A 27713-nucleotide genomic window follows, 5' to 3' on the forward strand; every position below is an offset into this window, starting at 1 on the left:
TTTACTTTAATGAACTAAATAGCAGAGTTGGCCACTATAAGGAAATTTGCTAAGTTCAGAACAGCACATTCTCAGAATGGCTATCCATCTGCAGCTGGAAAGACCTTCAGGGATACAAGAAGAAAGACGTGATTTAAACATGCATAGAGTGGGGGGACCATACAGAGGAAAAAAGAGGTTGGAAAAGAAATCAAGATGATCAAGGAGGAAAACTGGCCTTAGTTTGCTTGTTTCTTAACCAGGAGTACCTCTGAGTAGTTCTAATAAAGTGTTAATGTTTTCCTTTGTCTACATTAATAGTGATATTAAGCATAAGTTTAGGAGTTAAAGGTTTATTTGAATTTCAGTGGAAAAGATAATTATAGTGGTACTGAACTCTAAATCCCTGTTCAATATCTCCCAAATGTTTTATATTTTAAACATGTGAATTGTGCACCCTATACAAAAGGCATAGTAGGTATACTGAATATCCAAGAGATAATCATCACAAACCAATAGATGTGAAATAAAATGAGATATATTATCACCATTTTCCAAAATCTGACCCTGAAAATGGTATCAGAGGAAATAAATGAGTTAGAAGTATTCAATTCTCTATGGTATCATATACCATTGAGAGTTATCATAAACAACTGGGACTGTGTTCTCTAACCCTAAAATATGTCACTTAACCCAATGATCTTAGCACTGATTTAAAAACAAACAAACAAAGAACAAACTTCATGCTTTCTCAACGATGTGTTCAACCTGCAATTTCTTTTATTCAGATAGTCTGGATAAATTCAGAGGAAAATCTTTTAGGAACAAGACTTTACATTTTAATATTTCTTTACCTTTTTTGCATGCTTTATGTTTTAAACAATGCATTGATTTTTTTTCTGGCTTTTGTTTAAGCAGTTTTTATTTTTATCATTGATTTTTCACTCTCCATCATATATATATAATATACCATTGGTATTTGGTACTACACTGATATTGATATATACATCCTTTATATGTTCTTTTAAATAAAAAAGTACACCAAGCACTGAAGCAGGAAACTGAACTATTTGTTAAAAGAAGTGTAGTGATCAAAGTACTGATAATGGGAATTAGAAAACACTTTATTATTATTTACAGCATTCACAGAAGAGTAGTGGTTGCAAATAATCAAAGGTAGGTCTGCTTTTTAAATCAGCCCTACCTGTCAAAGCAGTCCTACCTTTCATTATTTGCCCCACTGCTCTCCCAGTGGTATGGTTGAAGTGCTATGCAGTCATTGGAACATGTGAGGAAGGGAGTTTTTAAAATGAGAGAGATATATAATCTTTCACTATACAGTAACTCCCATTTGGACTATAGCAATGTATTCTAGTAAGGACTGCCCTAGAAAACATCTGGAAAGGTAAATTTGTCCAGAATTCAACAGTGTGAATACTTATGGGTGTACTTAAGTACCAAGATCATGGCATCCGGCCCTCTCAATTCCTGGCAAATAGATGGGGAAGAAATAGAGGTAATGGCAGATTTTATTTTCCTGGGCTCCAAGATCACCGCAGATGGGGACTGCAGCCAAGAAATTAAAAGACGCTCGCTCCTCAGGAGGAAAGCCATGACAAATCTAGACAGCCCAAATACATTAGAATCAAGGCTATGGTCTTCCCAGTTGCAATGTATGGCTGTGAAAGTTGGACCGTAAGAAAGGCTGAGCACCAAAGAATTGAGGCCTTTGAACTATGGTACTGGAGAAGACTCCTGTGAGTCCCTTGGACTGCAAGGCGATCAAACTGGTCAGTCCTAGAGGAGATCAACCCTGACTGCTCTGTAGAAGGCCAATTCCTGAAGTTGAAACTCAAATACTTTGGCCACCCAATGAGAAGAGCCTAATGTTGGGCAAGATTGAGGGCAAGAGAAGAAGGGGATGACAGAGAATGAAGTGGTTGGATGGAGTCACTGAAGCAGTAGGCGTGAGCTTAAATGGACTACAGAAGATGGTAGAGGACAGGAAGGCCTGGAGGAATGTTGTCCATGGGGTCGCAATGGGTCAGACACAACTTTGTAACTAACAACAATAAGTACAATCATGTAATACCACTACTTTGTAAGCAGCATTGCTTCCTAAGAGATTTCTAGATGCAATTCAACTATAGCATCTTTCATGGCACTGGGCTGGCTTATTTGCAGGCCTATCTGCCTCCAGTTATTTCTGCATGTCCCATGAGATCTAGCAAAGTGGCCATGCTTTCAATCATTTCTAATAAAGTGTCATCTGGCAGGACCTGGTATATGTGTCTTCTGTGTTATAAAGTACCTGCTTTATGGAACATTTCCTGCCATGATTTGAATAACCCCAACCCTGATGGCTTTCTCTAAGACCCAGAAATCCCAGTGTTCTAATTGGGCCAGATTCTGAGGTAAATCTATCCAGAAACAAATGGTCTTATTTGGCTCTGGTTATACAAAATATTATTCTTTCTGAATGTTTTGTTTTTAGTACTGATGTTTTAATACTCACAACCAATTTTAAGTGACCTAGAGTCACTTTTGTGAGTTGGAGAGTTGTGGGAGTGCTATAAATCAAATAAATAAATATAGTAGAAGAGGGAACAATTGACACCTTACATAAAGTTCTGCCTACGCTATGCATGAAATATTGTAATTCAACCAAATGAATGACTTTTCCAGGTGGTCTCTAGTAATGTAAAAACTAATGCAATGATAATAATACATTGTAATACAGGTAGTCCTTGACTTACAACCATTTGTTTTATGACCATTCAAAGTTTTAACAGCACTGAAAAAAGCGACTTAGGATTGGTTTTCACAGTTATGACTGTTGCAGCATCCCATAATCAAAATTGGAGTGCTTAACAACTGGCATGTATTTATGACAGTTGCAGTATCCCAGGGTCATGTGATCACATTTGTAACTTTACCAGCAAAGGCAATGGGGAGAACCCAGATTCACTTAAGGACAGCAATAGCAATAGCACTTAGACTTATATACCGCTTCACAGTGCTTTACAACTCTCTCTAAGCAGTTTACAGTATCATCTTATTGCCCCAACAATCTGGGTCCTTATTTTACTGACCTCGGAAGGATGGAAGGCTGAGTCAACCTTGAACCGGTGAGACTCGAACTGCCAAACTGCTGGCAGCCAGCAGTCAGCAAAAGTAGCCTGCAGTACTGCATTCTAATCGCTGTGCCACCAGGGCTCACATGATACACTTAACCACTTCAGTGATTCACTTAGCAACTGTGGGGGAAAAAGGTCGTAAAATGTGGAGTAATTCACTTAATAACTATCTCACTTAGCAACATAAATTTGGGTTTAGTTGTGATTGTTAGTCAAGGGCTACCTCTAAATGAATATGTATGATGGAATGTGCACATGCCGCAGCAGAAGGGAAGGATTTTGCCAATTCAGAATGTTGCCAGGAAGAGACCTGGGCCAAGGGACTGTGCAGTCCCAAGCTGAATGGGAGAAGAAGTTCAGGGTAACCACACACTAGAATCTTTCAGCATACAGTATATCTAGAAGCTTAGAAAGTTTCAGCTTTAATTTGACAAGACTCTGTCTATTAGGTGTAGGCAAATAAAGGACTGGACATGATTGGATTTCACGTCTTGTTAAGACTTGGGCCTGATAGCATGCTATTACAGATAGTCTTTGACTCATGACCAATTGCTTAGTGACTATTCAAAGTTATCACAGATCCCCAAAAGCTACTTATGACATAGTCATGTGATTGCATTTTCAGCACTTCGCAGCCAGCCTACACATGTAGCCATTTGTACTGCTCCACTGTCATGTAACTGCAATTTATGACAGTTTTGCCAGAAACCAGTCTTTACGTGGTTTCCAGTAAAGCTTTGCATGGAAAAGGTCATAAAATCAAGTTCAGTCACATGATGACCCACTGTACAACCATCACAACTTACGACCAAGATTGTCAGGTATCATTAGTCATAACTTAAGGTCTTCCGGTGCACAATATTCTACCAGTAAGGTAAATTCAGCAATACTCCTACTCTTGTCTCATTTCATACAGTTTGAGCTCAATGAAAAAGTAGTCATCAGTAATTATAGCAATATAACAAGGCATCATATCTAGAATTATATGAGAACAATAAGAACAAAAACTTATAAAAATCACGTGTGTTTTGCAATTTAGTTTTTATTATAGAAAAAAGCAACTTGTAACATTTCTGCATAATATTCTTCTATATACTTGATTTGTTTCTTCATTCTTACTTTTTCTTTAATCATTCTTGCTAGATCATTTAAAAATACATATACAAATATTCACATTTTTATATGCAAATCTTCAAAGATTTTTTTAGACTTTTTATATTTTACCTGAACATTTATGGCAAATGTAAAGAATTGTACCATAGAATAGTTCTATCTGTCATGTGCACTGGTAGTTCTATATATCTTCCAGAAATGGAAGTAAAATAGTTTTTTTATATAAGGGAAAAAAATCAATCTTATGTTAGGAGACAATGCTCAAATGTAAAAAAGTTCCACTCCATAACATCATTTTAGTCAATATTTTCTTAGATGCTATACTAATGTAAATAGGATTTCTGTCCTATTTGTGTATTTCAAAGAGCACCGTTACCCTGATACATTATAAGATACACATACAGACACATTCATATATGTTAAATTGATATACTGTATGTTATTTATATATGTTAAATCAAGCTTACTTCCTTTTCATTGTAAATTTCAAAATAAGATTTACCAGCACCAAAACTGCTGGTAAATTAGGGAGAGGTGCTGTCTAAATATTGCAATATAATATCAGTCAAAGGTTTGCGGGGGTTGTTTGTGTGTGGTGGCTATGTCTAGTTTAATGAAAAGAAGGACTAGAGGAGACATGATAGCAGTTTCCAAATATCTAAGGGGCTGCCACAAAGAAAAGAGGGTCATCCTATTCTCCAAAGCACCTGAAGGCAGGACAAGAAGCAATGGATGGAATCTAAACAAGGAGAGATCCAATCTAGAACTAAGGAGAAAATTCCTGATAGAACAATTTATCAGTGGAAGAACTTGCCTCCAGAAGCTGTGGATGCTCCAACCCTGGAGGTTTTTAAGAAGAGATTGGATAACTATTTGTCTGAGATGGTAAAGGTACGAGGAACTATGGTGGCACAGTGGTTAGAATGCAGTATTGCAGGCTAACTCACTGCTGACTCCAGGAGTTTGATTCTGAGCAGTTCAAGGTTGATCCAGCCTTCCATCCTTCTGAGGTTGATAAAATGAGGACCCAGATTGTTGGGGACAATATGCTGACTCTATAAACAGCGTAGAGAGGGCTGTAAAGCACTGTGAAGCAGTATATAAGTCTAAGTGCCATTGCTATTGCTTGCTGTAATAATATATCATGCACACACAAACCCTTTATATAGTTAATTTTTGGTTTTTAATTATAGGAGCTCATCACATTCTTCTAAACTCTAGTTTGATTTGAATTAATTATGTGAACTTTAAAAAAATATTTCTGGAGTCTGAAAATATTATTTACTTATAAAGAAAAGTCACCATCTCTGGAATCTTTCAGTTAATATACAGTATATATTAATTTCATAGAACATATGGTTCATTAGCATATATGCAACATTAGATGTTTTATTTATGTGCTAAAAGTTGAAATGGTCATATTTTGTTTGACTACCAAAATCCAGAATGTTCTTGATGAATAATCCTTCATATAAAATGTTTAAATATTAGAAGGTTGGTTTTTCCCTTTACTTTTACATATAATATTCATTTAAACAAACAAAAATATTTTGATTGCAAAGTGTATTCTTCCCTGCCGCCTCTCTGTCCCCTGCTTGTATATTGCATGGAGAAAAGGTGAGGCAGCACAAAATAGATAGGTGATTATTCTCCTGCTTTTGCAGAGTGTCTTTTGCTCTCTAAGTATTCTCAAGACTTTTAGAACCTGGCCATTAACTCAGGGTCATTTTCCCTCCAGTAATTCCCAATGAAACTAAATTTGTCTTAGTCCTGGTTCAGTCTTTACCATGGAACAATTAACATTCTCTCTTGCTTTTTAATTTGTTAGCTTGACTCATGGCATACTGAATGATTTATAGACAACTGCATGAAATATAAACAATGTTAGCTCTATGTATTGAACAGAGCTTTGCATATTAAACATTTTACCAATTATGCAATTATAGGCTGTTTAAAATTTCATGTATTATTCATGAAATGAAAACTTCTGGATATGATAATCTATAATTAAGCCTGGCTGAGTTTTTTGTTACTCACTTCTCATGCATCTAGAAATTTCCTTTTTTTTTTGTCATACAAATATTTAAACATCAACAGAAAGCACTAGTAATTTTGGCTCTTCGGTACTGAGATTTCAGGTAGAAGATGAGGTGATGATCTTTTGTGTATAAGTGATAATTCTTTTTTAAAAAAAGGCACTAAGGGCTCTTGATATACAAAATATTTCTTTAAGATAGATAGAAGAATTTTAAATATTTTATAAATCATCTAATAAGCCGATAAAAGATAGGCATGTTTTTCTTCAATGAGATATCATAGAGAGCAGGTTCAAATACAAACTGAAAATTAGACTGAAATTAAAGTTTAGATAAGAATGTTGTGGAGTAAAAGATGTTCTGTTGTCTGTATAAGCTGAATACATAAAAGCAAAGAATTTAATAAAGTAGTACCGGTAATTTAGGTATGACTATTGCTAAAGATATATTTTAAATACATTTGGGAGTGGTTTCCCTGATGAGAGGGAGAATGTATCTCAGTAGATTACATTTCTTTAAATCTTAAAAGATCTACTACAATTTTTATTATTAGTCCAAATGGGATTGGAGAAGAGGGAGGTAGGATATGGAGGCATAATACAGTGTGGAGCATGGGGTGAGGAGGAATAATTTAAATAATTGATATAATAATTAATATGTATTAACAATATAATTTATATATTGTAATAAATCATATTTGATTTTTTTACCTCCAAAAACTCAAAAGAAAATTTCCACAATTTTAGATTGATATAAATAGTATATTTTTTTTAAAAAAAATTAAATATTACTATTACTAAAAGTATTAACATTTTTATAAATAATTGGGGCCAACACATATAGCTCTTCATTCACATTCTTCTACAATGGAGACAAATTCCTGATGTGTCTAATCACACTTGGCCAAATAAAGAATTCTATTCTATTCTATTCAGTGGTGGGTTTCAGCCAGTTCGCACCACTTCGGCAGAACTGTTAGCTAATTTTTCATTACCGAGGTCCAGAATGGACTTCTGGAAGTGGCATCCACATAGAGAACTGGTTGTTCACATATTTGAATCTCACCACTGATTCTATTCTATTCTATTCTATTCTATTCTATTCTATTCTATTCTATTCTATTCTATTCTATTCTATTCTATTCTATTCTATTCTATTCTATTCCATTCCATTCCATTCCATTCCACTCCACTCCACTCCACTCCATTCCATTCCATTCCATTCTATTTTATTCTATTCCATTCCACTCCACTCCACTCCACTCCACTCCACTCCACTCCACTCCACTCCACTCCACTCCACTCCACTCCACTCCACTCCATTCCATTCCATTCCATTCCATTCTATTCTATTCTATTCTATTCTATTCTATTCTATTCTATTCTATTCTATTCTATTCTAATCAGTTTTTCTTTTCCTTTTCAGTAAAAGTCATTTACAAACTTCTCAATTCTATATAGTGCTTGCACTAGGCTAATATTGGACACTAAAGAGACTAAAAGTGATTCTGGTAGAATAAAACTGTGGCCTCCATGCTATATTGAACATAAATCTCTGCCAATATCAGGAGATAAGGAACTTATATCTGGGAAAGTGAATGTTTTATCCAGCCTCAGTTATATGTATGTCTATTATTAGGTTTTGTTAATTAGGTTTATATTTTGTTTAAATTGATTTTTAAAAATTATTTTTATTGATGTCCACTGTATTAAATTTAAAAAATATGAGTTGGATAGCCTTATAAATTTCTTAAATACAAATAAATAAATATGAATATGCATATGCTTAAACTAGGTATTTGAAATAACAACAAAAATAGTTCTTATGGAGATGACTGGATTAATAATTACCATTCTCATTTATTCTAAATAATCTAATTGTGCTTTGTGTACCCTCTCCATTCAATCCCACCCATTCACTAATGCAACCTAATATATTTTTCTCCCATGGATTAGTTCAACCCACCCAAGCAGTTTGTAAGTATCATTTCTCCACCATAGCGGATTTCTACATCTCACAGGAGAAGTTCTCAAGCAGTTGTAAAATTTCTTTTCGGTTAAAAATGTACTTATTGTCCTGGGTCTCTAGGAAGACCAGAGAACTCTGGGAACGGAGAAGATAGCAATCTCATTTTTCTGCTATGAAGTGCCTTATCTTGGCAGTAAAAACAAATTGGGTACCCTGCATCAGGGTATGACTGTTTTGGATAGAGCATAATGTTCACAGGGTTTGCCTTATCTTATTGTTATGTTCACATTTTCACTTCTTTAATTTGTTTTGTGTATGAATCAAGGACGTTTGCTACAATGCTGTTTCTCTTACAGCTTTTGATATTTGGAATGACCTTGTTTCCACCAATTTACATTGGATGAGCCTTATGTTGTTGTAACAATCTTCTTCTTATTGTGCTTTCTTTAAAGTATTGCTTATAAATTGATTTTTTTAGAACAAACCGCACCGCCTTTGTAGCATGTTTTGTATGGGTTTCATATAGACAGTCTTTCATACATATCTTTTGATGCCTTCACATCTAGAAACAATTACAAGTTAAAATATATGAAAACTACATAGCAGCACTGATCAGTATAATGACAATAAGAAAGCTACTGTTACTGCATTTTCAGTAACACTTTTATTTGGGTATTTGTAAGAGAAAAAACTCTAGAAACATAGAAAACTGATGTCAGAAAAAGACCTAGTTGGCTATCAAATCCTTCCTTTGTTTTCTTTGTTTTTTGTTTTCTTTTTAACTTATTTATTATTTTTAATTATTATTTTTATATTTTATATATTTTTGTTTTATTTTAGTTTATTTTGGATGATGGACATGTGTTTATCCCAAGCATGTTTAAACTCAGTTAGTGATGATTGACTCACTACCTCTGCTGGAAGTTGGTTCCAAGCTTCCACTACTTTTTCTGTGAAGTAATATTTTCTAACATTACTTTTGAACTTTCCTCCTGTCAGTTTCAGGTTATGTCCCCATGTTCTTGATTTTTACTTAATATTGAAAATACTGACTTTTAGAACTTTACTCACACCCTTTATATATTTAAAAGTGTCAGTCATGGGCCCCCCACCCTTTTCCCTTCTATCCTCCAGGCTGTACATATTCAGCTCCCTCAATCTCTCCTAACCCTAATCCTAACCCTAACCCTCAGATCTTGCACCATTTTTGTTGTCTGTCTCTGGACTCACTCAATCTTATCAAAAAGCATGGTTGTATGAAATATGTTAACTGTATCATATAATTTGAATATTTCTATTTTATTTACGGTTGACTCATTATTTTCAAGCCATGTTTCTAAAAGGTTTTCTGTTTATTAATACTTCCTCCCCAAACCATATATATTATTAAATGTATGAATTAATCAAACAATAAACTCTAGAAAGTAAATCTATCAAGAGCCAGTAGGATATTCAGCACTCCTCTGCTTCCAAAATATGAAAAATCACTTATAAAGATTTATGTATTTATAGCTCATATATTTTTGTATAGCTATAGGTGTTTTGGGATTAAACAATGTTGAAGAACTGACATTTTAATGATGTTGCATTTCTTATTTTATTTCCTCTTTAAAATTATCTCAAGTGCTTAATACTGCTTCCTTTGTCTTACACTTGTTTAGTGTATGTCTGGCTTATAAACAAAGGAAATGCCAATAAAATTGCTACTATGATAAAATATCATAAAATATAATTTTCTAACATACTATTCCCAAAGTTCTAATATGTTGACAGAGATCTTTATTGGTTCTTTGATATGCTCACTATTGCCATAGCAACAAAAGTCTTTGATACCAAATTGTTCTTTGGGTGCAAGATAATGAAAAATAATTTTGTGATGAAGTGGATGTAGCTGAAAAAACCCTATAAGATGTAACTCTTCTTTTAAAAATTTAAAGCAAATTATAGCAATATATGATGCACTCTTGAATTTTAAATAAAAAATTCAACATTTTTTGCACTTAATACTTTAAATTAAGAATGATGATTCAAAAATCAAAGCACACACTATAATATTTGCTTTTTATTTCATTAAGTTAAAATTTTTGAATTAGAAATTTTGTTGACAATGGGTTATCATCTGTAATGAAGCACCTAACACTTCTATAAAAACCAGTACAAATTTCTGTATTTATTTATTTATTTATTTATTTATTTTATTCCATTTATATTTGTATCCTGGATTTTAAAAGAAAGAATCCTTGTATCATGGTACCGAACCTGGGCATCTTGACAGCTAATATTTCAAATTTTCCCAAAAGCATATGATTTTTTTTTCATTCTTTTTCTCAAAACTGACACACTTTGACATAAGTACCTTCAGCGATCCCAATAAGAAATACAGTAGTACTTGGTTTGTAAGTAATAATGTATGTATATGTTTATTATTGTTTCAGATCTATCCTTCTCCTGGGGGGTCGGCAGGTCAAAACTGACTCTCACTTTCACCTACAGGGAGGGGTGGATGGAATGCAGGGGTGGGAGAACGGTATTCAAGTATCCGTCAACTTCCATGAGACATTGCTGTCATCTCAAGAACATTGAGCAGATGTACCAGCATGGCTGGCTGTTTCCCATAACAAAATGAACAGAAAAGATTGGTGGACATTTTGGACTGTGGGTTGCCCAGAGGAAAAAGGGAGAATTAACTGTGCTTGCTTTGTGTGGGAAACCCAGAGCTGGTTTCGCTTCTGCTGTGCCAATGTGATTTATTCAGTAAAGTTTTGTACTCTTGGTAAAATAATAAATCTTTCTCTGAATTCGCCAACTGGACAGTTGACAGTAAATCACCTCTCCTTGTAACCACCTACCTGGACTTCATCAGTTTTGTGACCCCGGCACCAGAGGGTGCTTTATCGTGGCATACCGACTCGGAGGATGATTGGAGGAGGGGGAAGCTGGCACGAGCAGTGTGCCAGAGGGTCCGACTCCCTTGGTGAGTCAGCAAGAACTGACTGGCTGATGTGCCTATGGACCACAGCCAAACAAAGGGGGAGGCAGAATAGCAGGCAGAGGCTGGCAGCACCGAGGAAGAGCCCCTTTTGGATGCAAGGGAGAGACGTAGAATACGTTATCAACAACAGCAGCAATTGTTGCAACGTCCCAAGAGGCGTGGCCGGGAGACATAGGACCACACCCTACAGAGTATAAAAGGGGTGTGGCTGCACAGGACAGGCGTGGTGGACAATTTGTTGGCGTTTGAGTTTTGTAGCAAGTCTGCTTGTCCGTATCTAGGCTCTGAAGCTGCTGGTCATCTACCAAGAACCTGGGAACATTGCCCGGTAATTACCACATTGCTGTCTGATATAAACTTTGGAGAGAGTTAACTGTTAGAAGTCCAGTTTTCATTTGTTCAGGTTATGTTTGGCTTCTGTTGGACTTTTGAGCCTCTTTGAGGCTACTCAGTGGGAGAGGACAGAACAATCAGGAGGTTGGCAGCTTCAAGATGTTGGCAACCAACAAAGAAATAGATGGGGGAAAGAAGCCAGGGGAAGCCCCCTGTTGAGAAGTCATGGTGGTCGCTGAAGCCAAAGCCAGGATGCAAGTGGGTGGTGCATGCCACAACCAGAGAGCTGAGAAGCTGAATCAACAGCCCATGCTCAAGGAGAACAGAGCAACAGAATGACACTATTCAGGCTCTAAGGGCCAATGGGTGAGCCAAGTGAGGAAGGCAGCAGAAGCGGAAGTCAACTGATCCCCCCTTTAATTACGGTGACCCAGGGGAGCAGGTGGAAGGCCAGGCAAGCAGCCAAGTGAGATGACCCAATCAAGTGGAAGTTTCCAGCCGTGGGTTGCAGTCTGTCAATGGAGCAGCTGAGGGAGAGGTTCAGCAGCCTGGAAGTTCAGGGAACCACCTCATAGAGGGTAGCAATCATGGAAGTTGGGATGGGTACCATGAAACTGCTGCCTACCCCATCTCCCCCCATCAGCTGATGGAGCCCCTTGCCAAAGGATGGCAGCTCCCACCCCTGCCACCTCCCCACTGGTGTGGCAGAGGCCAGCACATGCATCCCCAATGGCAGCCAGGGTCCCTGCTCAGGCACCCCTGGCAGCACTGAGGCTGCCACCTGGATATGTCTTGGTGAAAGAAGACCAACCACCCTCTCCCCCAGTGGTTCATTTTGATGGGCAACCTGACAACTTAGCCTATTTTCTGACACATGTCTGGAATTATATGGAGTGCCATGAAGCGATGTACCTGGATGAGCATGCCCAGATCAATGTAGTTACATCTAACCTAAAAGTGATGCTGCGGGGTGGCTGGTGTCTCTCCATGAGGAGGGAGCTCCAGAGCTGCAGGACCTGAATGCCTTCATGCAGGCATTGTGAGATAGATTTGACGACCCCCACAACAGCCTGGCTAGCAGAGATCTGCATCTACTCCCTATGGGAGGGAAAGTGGCTAGTGTCACAGTACATCCAAGACTTTCACAGTCTGGTGGCTCACCCTAGAGATTGGCCCAAGTGCATGCTGATTTACCAATTCTGGGAGGAACCGAACAAGGAGCTGTATCACAACTACCTATCCCAGGGAGTGTCCCAAGATAGAGCATGGTACCAGCTGGCCATGAAAGTGGAGCTCGACTTGATGGAGTACCAGGAACACATTGTGCATGAGAACTGGCCCCACTGAATGCCTGAGAGACAGCTGGAGTCCCATGGAGGAAAATGGGGTGTGCTGCCTGCCCCAGAGGTGAGATTCCATGTGCTTCCAAAGTGGGAAGTGAAGGGGATGGAACAAGCCTGGCTTGATCTTCTATGAGAGCGACAGTGAAAGGGGAAGATGACCCAATGGTAAGTGGCACCATCAATCCTTATGATGACCTAGGTGGAGATTTTTGTGCCCTCCTTAGGAGTAAGGGGTCACTGCCTTATTGGACTCAGGATGCTCTCTGTGCTTAATTAGCCTTCAGACAGTGGAGAAACTAGGACTGAGACTGAGGAAATTAAAGCAGTCCATGGGGGTCTCTCAGTTGGATCCCTTACAGGAGGGGAACCAGCAACTTGCCTACTGGAGCCAGTGAACCTCAAGGCTGGGACCCTTGTAGAGATTATTAATTTTATTGTGGCTCCTGAGAAGACCAAAACCATGGTCTTAGGACTAGCCTGGTTGAGAAAATGGAATCTGTCAATAGATTGGGACAGCAACAAGTGGAGAATGAGAAAGAAAGTAGTTAGCCGGCAGGAATCAGTGAAAGTGCCTAACTCTAGCCTTGAGCCTGTGGTTAAAAAAGTGAAAGTGGAGTCAATGAATACACTAAAGGAAAGTGAGGAATTAAAGCCTTGTTCTGAATGAATACTGTGACTTAGCAGAGGTGTTTAGTGAGAGGGAATCGAACATGATCCCACCCCATTACCTCACAGACTGTCCCATTGAAATCTTACCAGGGGCTAAATTGTTCAAGCTGAAGATGAATTCCATGACACTGAAGGAGATGGAAGAACTTCAGGAGTTTATAAACAAGAACTTAGCCAGGGGATTTATCCAGCCGGTGAAGTCAAGAATGGCTGCTCCTGTGCTTTTCAAGGAGAAGAAAGATGTTCTCACAGACTGTATGTGGATTACCATGGACTGAACTATGTGTGGAAAATGTATACCCCATCCCCTTCATGAGGGACATGCTGGGTTACCTATCCAAAGGGAAATTTTTCACCAAACTGGATTTGAGGGAGGCATAATACCAAGTGAGAATTAAGGAGGGGGATGAATGGAAAACTGCATTCAACTGTTTTTGGGGTTGCTACTAATTTTGGGTGATGCTGTTTGGGCTACAAGGGACACCAGCAGTATTTATGCAGCTGATAAATGAAGTCCTGCATGAACGCCTGTATAAAGGGATGCTGGTGTACTCAGATGACATTCTAATTTATACTAAGCCCATAGAAGAACATATGAGCACATGAGCTAGTGAGTTCAGTGCTTGAGAAGTTGTGAAAAACCCAGTTGTATTCGAAGCTGTCTAATGTGACTTTCACAAGACCAGCCTAGATTACTTTGGGTATTGCATTTCTAAGGATGGGGTGGAGATGGACCAAGGTAAGGTGTAGGCAATCCTGGAGTGGGAGGCCCCTCAGACCAGGAGGCAGCAGCAGAGCTTCCTAGGGTTCACAAACTTTTTTTGGTAATTCATCCCCACTTTTGCCCAGATAGCCTTGCCCATCAGCAACCTGCTCAAGACAGTGGGAGGGGTGAAACCCAAACTGAGTCAGCCACTAAATTGGTCCATCAAATGCCAAGTGGCTTTCGAAAAACTGAAGCACCTCTTTGCTGCAGAGTTTAGAAAATAAATTGCAATTGATAAAATTACCCTTGCACATAAAGCTCCATGCAATTTCATGAAAATACACAGAATCCAGCAAAATATTATTAAAAAGGTTTTTGTAGAATTTTATTCAAAACTATATGCTAGGGATACAATTCAAGGTTTAGGTATAGATAGATATTTACAAGAAGTGAATACTCCTATACTTACACAAGAGCAAAGGGAAGGGATGAATCAATTAATAACTGCTGAAGAAATTATTTTAGCAATTAAACAATTAAAAGTGTGTAAAGCACCTGGAACAGATGGTTTGACAGCTATTTATTATAAAAACCTACAATTAGAAATGGTGGAACCTTTAAAGGAGTTATTTAGAACAATTCAATCTGGAGGAGAAGTGCCTCCATCCTGGAAAACAGCTTTTATAATGTTGATTCCAAAGGAAGATCAAGACCTTACTCAATCTAAAAATTACAGACCAATATCGCTTTTAAATATTGATTATAAGATATTTGCAAAAATTTTAGCAAACAGATTAATGCAGGTTTTGCAGCAAATGATTCATAGTGACCAAACAGGATTCATAAGTGGTAGACAAATGAAATATAATGTGAGACATATTGTAAATTTAATATATTTGGAAAGAAATAATCAAGTTCCCGCAGTGCTGATTTTTTTTGGACGCCGAAAAGGCATTTGATCAATTGAATTGGCAATTTTTATTAAAAGTATTAGAGAAGATGGAGTTTGGGGATAAGTTTTTACAACCTATTAGGGCAATCTATCAGAAACAAACAGCTCAAATTAATGGTAGTTTAACAGAAGCTTGCAAAATTGAAAAAGGTACAAGACAGGGATGTCCGTTGTCACCATTGCTGTTTGTTTTAACATTGGAAATATTATTGATTAAGATACGTGATTCAAAAAAAAAATAAAGGGAATTAAAATAAAACATCAAGATTATAGATTAAGAGCATTTGCAGACGACTTGGTTATTACATTAAGTCAACCAACTCAATCGGTTATAGATTTAATGGAGATAATTTTGCAATATGGATAAGCTTCTGGATTTAAGATAAATAGGCAAAAAACTAAAATATTGTCTAAAATATGACTATAGAACTAAAGGAATTCTTAGAAAAACTAACGGGATTTGAAATAGTTAAAAAGATTAAATATTTGGGGGTATATATTACAGCTTCAAATGTGAAATTATATAAAAATAATTATGAATTGTTATGGCTAAAAACACAAAAAGAGTTAGACAGTTGGGGAAAATTACAATTGTCTTTATTGGGAAGAATTGCAGCAGTGAAAATGAATGTTTTACCAAAATTTTTATTTTTGTTTCAAATGATACCTATACTTAAAAAAGATTCAAATTTGGAGGAATGGCAGAAAGGTATTAATAAATTCATTTGGGCAGGGAAAAGACCGAGAGTAAAACTTAAGATAATGCGTGAAAGAGGTGGTCTTAAAATGCTCAATTTTAAATTATATTATGATGCTGCGGCTTTATCGACAATTAGTAATTGGTTCAATTTAACAGAAGGAAGAATATTGAATATTGAGGGATATGATTTATTATATGGCTGGCATGCATATTTATTGTATGATAAAAAGGTGGATAATGTTTTTAAGACACATATATTAAGGTATGCCCTGTTGCGAGTCTGGAAAAAATATCAATATAAGTTAAATTATAAAATACCAATTTGGGCAATACCTAAACATGCGATAGAAAATATAAGTTTGGGATTCAAACATGATGTGATTACATATAAAGAAATTCTTAGATTGGAAAGGAATGTATGGCCACTAAAGCCATTCAATATTTTAAAAGAAGAAAAGATAGTACAAACTTGGTTTCAGTATGGGCAGATACAAGCTAGATGGAAAGAAGATTGGAAAATTGGTATTTCAACAACTGATGAAAATTTGGTAAAACAAATTAGAGATCAAAGTCAAGCGCATATAAGAAGGATATATAATGCATTGATAGAAATAGATTCAGAAATGGAACTTGTTAAAGACTGTATGATAAAATGGGCCCAGAATATTCAGGAGCCAATAATGATGGATACTTGGGAAAAAATCTGGGTCAGAAATGTAAAATTTACACAGGCACAAAATTTAAGAGAGAACTTTTATAAAATGTTTTATAGATGGCATTTAGATTCCAAAAAATTAGCATGTATGTATCCAAATTATCAACCTAAATGTTGGAGGTGCGGTTGTGACGATGCAACGTACTATCATATATGGTGGACTTGCAAAAAAGTTTAAGCTTTTTGGATAAAAATTTGGTGGAATATGCAGAAGATATTTAAGAAAAAGATAAGGTTTTCTCCGCAGTTATTTCTGTTGGGTATTATTACAGATTGTACTGTTATAGAAATTAAATTGATGTTGAATTTAATAACGGCAGCAAGACTTTTGGTGTCGCAATATTGGAAGAAGGAGGATCTGCCTACTATAGAAGAGTGGACTCTAAAAGTTTCAAACCTAGCAGAAATAGCAAAAATTTCAGCATATTTGAAAGATCACTCGCAACAAAGATACATTTCGGAATGGAGAAGATGGATTGATTACATTCAGAATAAATATGGGACTAAAAAGTTTCATTTAGCATATGAATGAGTATTAGAATTTAACAAGATGTATTTTTATTTAGTTATGTCTAATGGGAGTTAAAGTGCGTTAGGATTTTAAGTGTATTTATAGATAGTTAGCATATTCTAGTTTAAGTTTGTTAGAGGCAATACCCTGTATTCAGCTCTGGGAAGTCAGGGGGGAGGGAGAGGGAAGGGTGGGCTCTATGGGGAGGTGGGAGGAAGTTGGGGGGAGGGGGAGGGAAGGGGGGTTAAAATGTACTGTAAAACTTTTCAATAAAAAATAAAGAATCCAGCTAGATCAGAAACATTAGACTAAGGATCTGCTTTGCATCACATTTTTAACATGGCCTAGCTTTATGTCAGCGAGGTGGTACTATATGTGTTCTTGCCCAGTAGGTAATTGTTATACTTTATTTGTGTATACATTTCTTTGAGCAGAAATATATGTTAAGGTAATGTGGACTGGGATCTCTATTAAAACTGAGAAGAAATTATATTTCTTTCCTTATTTTTTTCATTTTATCACATAGACAAATGTTAAAACATCCAGTGTATGATTTTTGAAGAGAGAGAAATGGAGAATTATTAATTTTATAAATGTTAATGTTAAATAAAAGATGTCTACAGGAAAATGTGTACATTTGTATGTGTTGAAACATAAACATCCTCTATTTATTTTGTGGTATTGATATATCTCTACATTTTGTGATGTCATTTTCCAACACCAGCTTTAGCAAACCTTGTTTCCCTGTTTCAATTTTTAAGTAAAGACATCACTATATTGTTAAATAATTTTTCAATTTTTTTGGATTGCTGCTTGCAAAATGCTAATGCCATAATATCATCTGTTTGTTTGTTTTTTCTACAGAAAATTTGACAAGTCACTGGAGAAATGGAGAAATTTCCATCACGATATGAAGAATTTTAACTTCTGGCTAACTGAAGCAGAACAAACTTTAGCTAAAATAAGAGTAGAACCTGATGATCCAAATGTTTCTAAAAGGAAGCAATACATCCAGGTATGCATTGCTTATATTTTTATTGTACAAATGCTGATATCTATATGTACTTTTAATGTATGTATGTATGTATGCATGTATGTATGTATGTATGTATGTATGAGTGTGTGTCTATAGAAAGAGATAATATACATACAGACATAGATATGTGGAAGGGTTTGGTTGGCATAGATCGTTCTGGAGAAAGTCTGCCTATATAGATAAGAGTCAACATTGAATTGATGGAGGGATTATGTGTATGTTGCACATTGCACATATTTTCAATTTAGCTTCATCATTAATTCAGAATCCACAGTTCCAAAATGTTGCTGTTTATTTGTAATATTTTCCTTTGATTCCAACAAGAAAATGAGAAAGTGAAAATCTTGAGCTTCATTTTCATGGATTGGATCTTGACCACATATGGTTTCACAAATGGATAGACCTTTTGCATGAATGCTCTGCTTTTGATATGTATCAGGAAAAAATAAGTCAGAGCTTACTTCTCAGTGGACCAAATGCCAGTAAGGGAAAATGGCACATATTTCAGCATTTAAAAAAACAATACAAGCAAATACATAAATCATATGAACTTGGCCACAAGTTTCTTTTGTTTTATAGTTATTTATATTGTTATTTTAATATTAAATTTTGGTTGCCATCCAGAGTTTGATGAAAAGGGTACCATATAATTTTAAGTAACTAGGCTTTTTTTTCTTAGTTTCATTCTGAATGACTTGCAGCATTAAAGCAGTAAAAATAATTCATTGAAAAAGCAGGTGTTATTTGCATATAGGTAATTCATCACTATATTAATATGAAATGTATCCTTATTTGATGAATCACATTTTAATGCAAAATGAACGAACAAGCCTTCTGAGGGCAAGAATGCAGCATCTACAAGAATATATTGCAACTGTCTGATTTTGAATAATTAGCCATAATACTCCCAAGCATTATAGCCATAGTTGTTTTCATTACTTTCAGTGTCACAATACATAATAATTTCAGGGTGGTAGTTTTGATGATTGTTGTTCACGATAGCAATTCTACTCCTGAAATGAAATGCAGGATAACTTTGGGCTGCAGTGCACTGGTGGTTAACATAAGTAAGATCTGGATGTGCAAAGATATTGATGTAAATACAAAAAGCAGGCTAGTTAGAGCAATAGTCTTCCCTGTAATGATGTATGGGTGTAAAAGTTGGACCCTAAGAATGACTGATTGAAAAAAAATTGATGGCTTTGAACTGTGCTGCTGGTGTAAATTATTGTGTATAGCATGGACAGCCAGAGTAACTAACAGAGAAGTGTTAAATCGTATAAAACCAGACAGATCACTGGAAGCTAAAAACAGACTATGACTGATTTACTTTGGCCATGTTATGCATGTAAATTCATTGGAGAAGGCAATGATGCTAGGAATGGTTAGTGGACAAAGAGGAAAGGGCAAGCAAAGAACACAGTGGCTTAATAGCATCAAATTTTATGCAAAGTTGAACCTACAACAATTGAAAGAAGCTGTGCTTGACAGGGTAACATCGGGAGCTCTTGGCTATAAAGTCACCAAGAGTCAGACATGACTAAATTGTTAAAAATAACAAACAACAACAGTGATGATGAAATATTTGATTAATTATAATAAAACTTATAATCATATTTTATTTAATCAAAGTATATAGAATCTTTGTTGTTGTAGCTCATATCTGGCTATATTGGTTTAATGACACAGTATGTTAGGAAAAGGAAATTTATGTAAATGATAATGCATGCTGGAGCATTCAAACTGAATTTATTTAAAAAAAATCCTTTACTTTCCAGGATATAATAAGCTAATTCAAACTGTTCCCTGCTCAGTTTCTATCATTGCATTGTTACACATATTTTATTTGGTACAGCTGTATATGCATTAATTTCAAATGATGAAAAAAACATCCTTAGCATTACTCGTAAACATTTTTTGGTTATATGATCAACAGATGAATTGGGCGAATGATAGATGCTTGATTTTATATGCTCTGGCATTCAAACACACTGATGGTGCTTTAATCCTCTAAAGTGTTCTTACATTGATGTCAGTAAAATAATATTTAATGGACATATTATAAATTGTTTGTTATATTTGAGCAGTAGCATTGTGTAATTTTGTTATATAAATGCTTATTCTTCTGTAACCTTTAGAAAGAAAACATGTTTTAGAATACTTCTATTACCTTTTTTAAATATTTATAGGACAATACCCTTCTGTTTTAAGTTTTATTTTCTTAGACAAATATATGTTAGATTTCATGGTGAAAGTTACAGAAATGTGGAGAACATAAATTTGGCATTATAATGTTACAATAAAAATGACTTAAAATATATCAGTATGCTTTGTCATAATAAACTAAAACTAACATTACGCAAATGGACTTCTGCTGACAATTTTCCTCCAAGTTAACTGCTTTGCCACCTGCTTTGTAATGTTGCTACTCACTGAAATATTCTTTATTTTTTATCACTTAACATAGGAAAAATTAAGACCCATATAGAGGATATAGAAAAGAAAAGAAAGCTGAGTATGTTCTGCTAAAGGAGAATTTCTTAACTCAGTTTTTTATCACCTTTTAGGCATATATAGGAGCACTTCTAAAAATCATTATTATCTTTTTTTTCCTTTTAGTAGAAAGAAGTACTAAAGTTGAAAATGAATTCTGAAAGCATAATGTGCTTAATTAAAGCTGCTCCTTCATGGATTACTGCCTTGTTGTGGCAAAGGGGCTTGTGTAATTCAATGAAGTTATGAGCTATGCTGTGCAGGGCCACACAAGATGGACAGGTCATAGCAGAGAGTTCTGACAAAATGTGATCCACTGGAAAAGGAAATGGCAACCCACTCCAGTATCTTTGTCATGAAAACCCTATGGACAGTATCAAAAGGAAAAAAGATATGACGCTGGAAGATGAGCCCCTCAGGTCAGAAGGTGTCCAATATGCTACTGGGGAAGAGCAGAGGGCTAGTACTAGTAGCACCAGAAAGAATGAAGGAACTGGGCCAAAGCCAAAAGGATGCTCAGCTGTGGATGTATCTGGTGGTGAAAGGAAAGTCTGATGCTTAAAGATTTTTTCTCCATAGGAATCTGGAATGTAAGATCCATGAATCAAGGCAAGCTGGACGTGGTCAAACAAGGGATGACAAGACTGAACATCGACATCTTAGCAATCAGCGAACTAAAATGGACAGGAATGGGTGAATTTAATTCAGATGACTACTGCAGCCAAGAATCCCTCAGAAGAAATGGAGTAGCCTTCATAGTCAATAAAAGAGTAGGAAAAGCAATACTGGGATACAATCCCCCAAATGACAGAATGATCTCAGTTCGAATCCAAGGCAAACCATTCAATATCACAGTAGTCCAAGTCTGTGCCCCAACCACCAGTGCTGAAGAGGATGAAATTGACCGATTCTATGAAGACCTACAGCACCTTATAGAACTAACACCAAAAAATGATGTCCTTATCATCATGGGGGATTGGAATGCTAAAGTAGGAAGCCAAAAGATAATTGGAATAACATACAAATTTGGCCTTGGAGTACAAAAGAAGCAGGGCACAGGCTGACAGAATTTTGTCAAGAGAATACAATGGTCATAGCAAACACTCTTTTCCAACAACCCAAGAGACGGCTCTACAATATGGACCTCACCAGACGGTCAACACAGAAATCAGATTGACTATGTGCAGCCAAAGATGGAAAAGCTCTATACAGTCAGTAAAAACAAGACCAGGAGCTGACTGTGGCTCAGACCATGAGCTTCTCGTTGCAAAATGTAGGCTTAAACTGAAGAAAGTAGGGAAAAGCACAGGGTCACTTAGATATGAACTAAATCATATCCCTGATGAATATACAGTAGAGGTGACAAATAGATTTAAGGAATTAGATCTGATAGACAGAGTGCCTGAAGAACTATGGACGGAGGTTCACAACATTGTATAAGAGGTGGCAACGAAAACCATCCCAAAGAAAAAGAAATGCAAGAAAGCAAAATGGCTGTCTGAGGAAGCTTTGCAAATAGCTGAGGAAAGAAGGGAAGCAAAAGGCAAGGGAGAAAAAGAAAGATACAACCAATTGAATGCAGAATTCCAGAGAATAGCTAGAAGAGGTAAGAATGCCTTCTTAAATGAACAGTGCAAAAAAATAGAAGAAAACAATAGAATAGGGAGGACCAGAAATCTCAAGAAAATTGGAGAGATGAAGTGAACGTTTCATGCAAAGATGGGCATGATAAAGGACCAAAATGGCAGGGAGCTAACAGAGGCAGAAGAGATTAAGAAGAGGTGGCAAAATTACACAGAAGAACTATACAAGAACGAGCTTAACATCCCTGATAACCATGATGAGGTGGTCACTGACCTCGAGCCAGACATCCGAGAATGTGAAGTGAAGTGGACCTTAGGAAAGCTGAGCAACAACAAAGCTAGTGGAGTAGCTGAGCTATTCAAAATCTTAAAAGACAAAGCAGTAAAAGTGCTACACTCAATTTGCCAACAAATTTGGAAAACTCAACAGTGGCCACAGGATTGGAAAAGATCAGTTTACATTCCAATTTCAAAGAAAGGCAGTGCCAAAGGATGTTCAAACTATCGCACCATTGCACTTATTTTACATGCTAGTAAAGTTATGCTTAAAATCCTACAAGCTAGACTCCAGCGGTATGTGTACCGAGAACTACCAGAAGTACAGGCACGATTTTGAAGAGGCAGAGGAACTAGAGATCAAATTGCCAACATACGCTGGATCATGGAGAAAGCTAGGAAGTTCCAGAAAAGCATCTACTTATGCTTCATTGACTATGCTAAAGCCTTTGATTGTGTGGATCACAACAAACTGTGGCAAGTTTTTAAAGAGATGGGAGTACCAGACCATTTTATTTGTCTCTTGAGAAACCTATATTTATTTATTTATTTTTATTTTAATCCCATTTATATCCCGCCCTTCTCCGAAGACTCAGGGCGGCTTACAATTTAAGCACAAACCAATGTGCTTAGCAATAGCCTTCATTCTATGTATATGCCTGCTTATTAGGGCTTTCACACTCACACACCCCAAGCAGCATTATTACAAAGTCAGCTTAATTGCCCCCAACAATCTGGGTCCTCATTTTACCTACCTCGGAAGGATGGAAGGCTGAGTCAACCTTGAGCCTGGTGGGACTCGAACCTGCACTAAATGCAGGCAGCTGGTGTTACTTAAGGGTCAAGAATCAACAGTGAGAACTGGAAACGGAACCACTGACTGGTTCAAAATTGGGAAAGGAGTCCAGCAAGGCTGTATACTGTTGCCCTGCCTATTTAACTTATATGCAGAGCACATCATGAGAAAGGCAGGGCTAGATGAATCAAAAGTTGGAATTAAGATTGCCAGTAGAAATATCAACAACCTAAGGTATACAGATGATACCACTCTAATGGCAGAAAGTGAAGAAAAACTAAAGAGCCTCTTGTTGCGGGTGAAGAAGGAGAGTGCAAAAGTTGGCTTGAAACTTAACATTAAGAAAACCAAGATCATGGGCTCCGGCAGGAGCGTATGGCATTTCAGGCCTGATCTGCTGACATGTGTAACACCTGTGTTCTTGAGCTTCTATAGCCTTATCTAACCCCGGCCACTATAAGTAGCTTCATGCCAATGCCTTCATCCAGACAATGCCCGGATGTCCCTCATGAAGTGATTGCAATACCCTGTCTCTCAATGAAGTGGGGACAATGACCCTGCTCCCCCATAGAATACAACCCTTGTGCGCTGAAAGCTCGTGTCTCCATGTAAAATAGCTCTGGAACTCGAGGCCAGGAGTGTTTTCTAGCCACCCTGTGTGAATCCAGGATAGCACTCTGCTTAAAACCTTGTCTGCAGCAGTTTCTGCAGCTACAACCCCTGCGTGGAGGGGAAACAGGCAAATCCTGAATAGAAAAAATGAAAGCCGCTGGAGCCAGATCCGGCTCAATCTGAGGCAATGGTAACCAGCTGAGGCCATCTGTATGGCCCATGTCTTTGCTGGGTTTGTGGATCAGCCTGAAGCTGTAGGCCGATAAGAAGATGGACCATCTTAACATCCTAGGGGACAAGATGTCGGGTGTCTGTCTGTCAGTAGTGAATAACCCCAATAGCGGTTTATGGTCTGTGAAGATTGTGAAGTCCCTGCCATACAAATAGTTGTGGAATTTTTTTAGCCCAGCTACAATGGCCAATGCCTCTTTATCAATTTGTTCATAATTACGCTCTGCAGAGGACAATGTCCTCGAGTAATAAGCAATTGGGACTTGAGTCCCATCGCTCTCCAAATGGCTTAAAACAGCCCCCACCCTTTATGGGGATGTGTCACACACAAGACACACCAGCAAAGACTCTGTTCTGAACCAGCCCTCTTCTAACAAACCCCTATTCGAAAAGAAGAGACTGGAGAGCGTCCAAGGCTAAAAGGCTTCTGCCAAGATTTAATTACGCAGTTAACAAAAACACTAGAGCTTGTCTTCTCAAGCGGAAAAGTTGCTTTCAGCAACCAGCCCCTCCCCAAACACTCCTTTTATAGAGAGCTCAGGGCGTGGTCTCCCTGTGCCTCCTCCCGAGGAGTCCCATAGCCTTTCTTTGTTTGTTCCTGCTCGACTGCCTCCTGCGTCGGGCGTCCTTGAACAGGGCCAGCTGTGGGTCATCATCCTCCGCACTCTCGGGCTCACGCAGCTGAGAAGAGGTCCCCGGCTGAGGACTCTGCAAAGCCTCCAAACCATCATCAGCCGGTTCGTCTCCCTCCTCCCCCTCATCTGAGTCCTCCGATACGTCGGAGCCGGCTGTCGGACCCACAGGCTGGCCCTGAGTCACAACACTATCCCGCACCGCAGGGCCCTTCCCCCGGGTCTGCCGATCCGGATGCAGTCGGGATGGGAACTGTTCGTGAAAAGCAGTCACCAACGCAGGGGCATGAACGGCGGTCGCGTCTTCCCATGTGAAGTCCTCCGGCCCGTACCCTTTCCACTCGATCAGGTACTGGAAGCGACCTTTCAGCCAGCGGGAATCCCTGATGCTGGCGACCTCGTACTCGGGGGTGCTGCCTCCATCACGAGTTTCTGATGGGGGAGGTTCCGCTTGGCGAAGTGGACAGGCCGGTTGTTCGGGGACCAACAAGGACCGATGGAAGACGGGGTGCACGCGCAGGGAACGTGGCAGAGTTAAACGATAGGCGACCGGATTGATGACGGCCTCGACTGGGAACGGTCCAAGGTAACGGTGGTCCAGCTTCCTCGCCGGCCGAGTGGATGGTAGGTTCCTGGTGGACAGCCAGACCCGATCCCCCACCGATAGTGGAGGCGTATCCCTTTTCGACCGATCGGCGAACCTCTTGTAGTCGGCCTTGGCCTTCTCCAGCTGCCGTCGCACCAACCGATGGATCGCCTGTAACTCCGCCATAAATTCGTTCGCTGCCGGCTCCGATGAGTCCACGGGAGAAAGGGGGAAAAACCGGGGGTGATAACCCACGTTGGCCAAGAACGGTGTCATCTGCGTGGAGGTGTGCTGCGAGTTGTTAAAGGCAAACTCGGCTATGGCCAAATAGTCCACCCAATTGTCCTGCTGCAGGTTAACGTAGCAGCGCAGATACTGCTCTAAGATGCCGATGACCTTCTCGGTACCCCCGTCGGTTTGTGGATGATGCGCGGACGAGAGGCAAACCTTAATGTCCAACGCCCGCATCAACTCCTGCCAGAAGCGGGCTGTAAATTGGGCCCCCCTATCGGAGACGACTCTATCGGGAAGGCCGTGCAGCCGGAACACCTGTTGGATGAACATGCGACTAGTGGCGCGAGCTGACGGTAAGCCGCGACAAGGGATGAAGTGTGCCATCTTGGTCAGCATGTCCACCACCACAAACACTGTCGTGAAGCCGGAGGATGGGGGTAGATCCGTCAGAAAGTCCATGGACACAGCCCCCCAGGGTCTCTTGGGTGTTGGCAAGGGCTGCAGTAAACCAGGCGGGGCCCCTGTCGCTGACTTGGCCTGCCTGCAAGGAATGCAGGAGGTGACATAAGACTGGACATCGTGTCGGACTCGGGGCCACCAGAAAGTACGGGAGACCAAGTTCAGAGTCTTGAACAGGCCAAAATGCCCCGCAGCCGGGTTATCATGACACTGGCTGAGGACGAGTCCCCTGAGTGGCCCTCCTGGAACATAGAGCCGGTCACGATAATACAGGAGTCCATCCGCGACCGACCAAGGCGAATCTGGCCCCACCTCTACCTTCCGCTGAGCCACCCACGCCTCCTGCTGCTGCGCCTCCCGGATCCGAGCCCGTATATCCACCGGCTCCCGCACCGCAGCAAAAGACTCGACGGGGATCACTGTCCTGGGCGGAAGCTTGTCTTCCGCTCGGGTGTATTCGGGCTTTCTGGACAGAGCATCCGCTCTCTGGTTGTGCCCGCTTGGTATGTACCGCACCCGGAAGTCAAACCTCGCAAAGAAGAGGGACCACCGGATCTGGCGTTGATTCAAATTCCGAGCGGTCTGCAGGCTTTCCAGATTCTTGTGGTCCGTCCGGACCTCGATCTGATGCCGCGCCCCCTCCAGATGATGCCTCCAAGCCTCGAACGCCGCCTTGATGGCCAGCAGCTCCTTCTCCCAGATGGTATAGTTGCGCTCCGAGGGGTTCAATTTCCGAGAGTGATACGCGCAAGGGAAAAGGGTACCGCTGGGCGGCGTCGCCTGGAGTAACACGGCCCCAATGGCAATGTCGGAGGCGTCCGCCTCCACGACAAACGGCCGTTGCGGGTCGGGATGTTTCAAGATGGGCTCCTTCATGAAGGCGTCCTTCAAAGCCTGGAACGCCTGTTGTTCGGGGGCGTTCCACTGGAACCGAGTCTTCTTCTGCAGGAGCCAGGTGAGGGGGGCTGTCAAGGCAGCAAAGCCAGGGATGAATGTCCGATAGTAGTTGGCAAATCCAAGGAGTCGCTGAACGTCCTTCACGCGACGCGGGGGTTGCCAACTCTGCAACGACTCGACTTTACTCGGCTCCATGGCGATGCCCTCAGGAGAAATGCGGTGACCCAGGAAATCGATGGTCACCTGGTAGAACTGGCACTTCTCCAACTTGGCAAACAGCCGATGTTCCCGGAGGCGCTGCAGGACCTGACGGAGATGCTGATGATGCGCTTCACGCGACGGGGAGTAAATCAGGATGTCGTCCAGGTAAATCACGACAAACTGGTCCAACAGATCCCGAAAGATATCGTTCATAAAATGCTGAAACACAGCGGGGGCGTTGACCCTGCCTCAAAGCTTTCAGGCGTCGGGTGGCAGTCTGCGCCTTAATTGGGTCCTCATACATGAGGCGCATATGGTCACAAAACCCCCCAAAGTTATCCAACAAAGGGCTAGGCTGTGCCAACAGAGGCGTGCCCCAACGAGCTGCATCTCCCGACAGAAGGCTCAACACGAAACCCACCTTATCTCGGTCAGTGGGGAAATCAGCTGCTCTCACGCTGATAAAAAGCTGGCATTGTCCCAGGAAGGCAGGAAACAGTTCTGGATTACCAGCAAATTTATC

General features: G+C 39.3%; 1 protein-coding gene across 7 annotated transcripts in view; it reads left to right on the top strand.

The window, feature by feature from the left end:
• The window catches only part of DMD (dystrophin), a 906062-nt gene that overhangs the window by 494003 nt on the left and 384346 nt on the right, over nucleotides 1-27713 (top strand). For all 7 annotated transcript variants that reach the window (XR_014492555.1, XM_083362891.1, XM_083362889.1 and 4 more), the window contains one exon: nucleotides 18019-18169. Coding sequence is in view for 6 of the 7 variants with exons in the window: in XM_083362891.1 (XP_083219017.1) it covers nucleotides 18019-18169 (151 nt within the window). In the remaining variant the exon portion in view is untranslated. The remainder of the gene's footprint in view (nucleotides 1-18018; nucleotides 18170-27713) is intronic.

The sequence above is a fragment of the Vipera ursinii genome (assembly GCF_947247035.1).
Source record: "Vipera ursinii genome assembly, chromosome: 4".
Classification (NCBI taxonomy): domain Eukaryota; kingdom Metazoa; phylum Chordata; class Lepidosauria; order Squamata; family Viperidae; genus Vipera; species Vipera ursinii.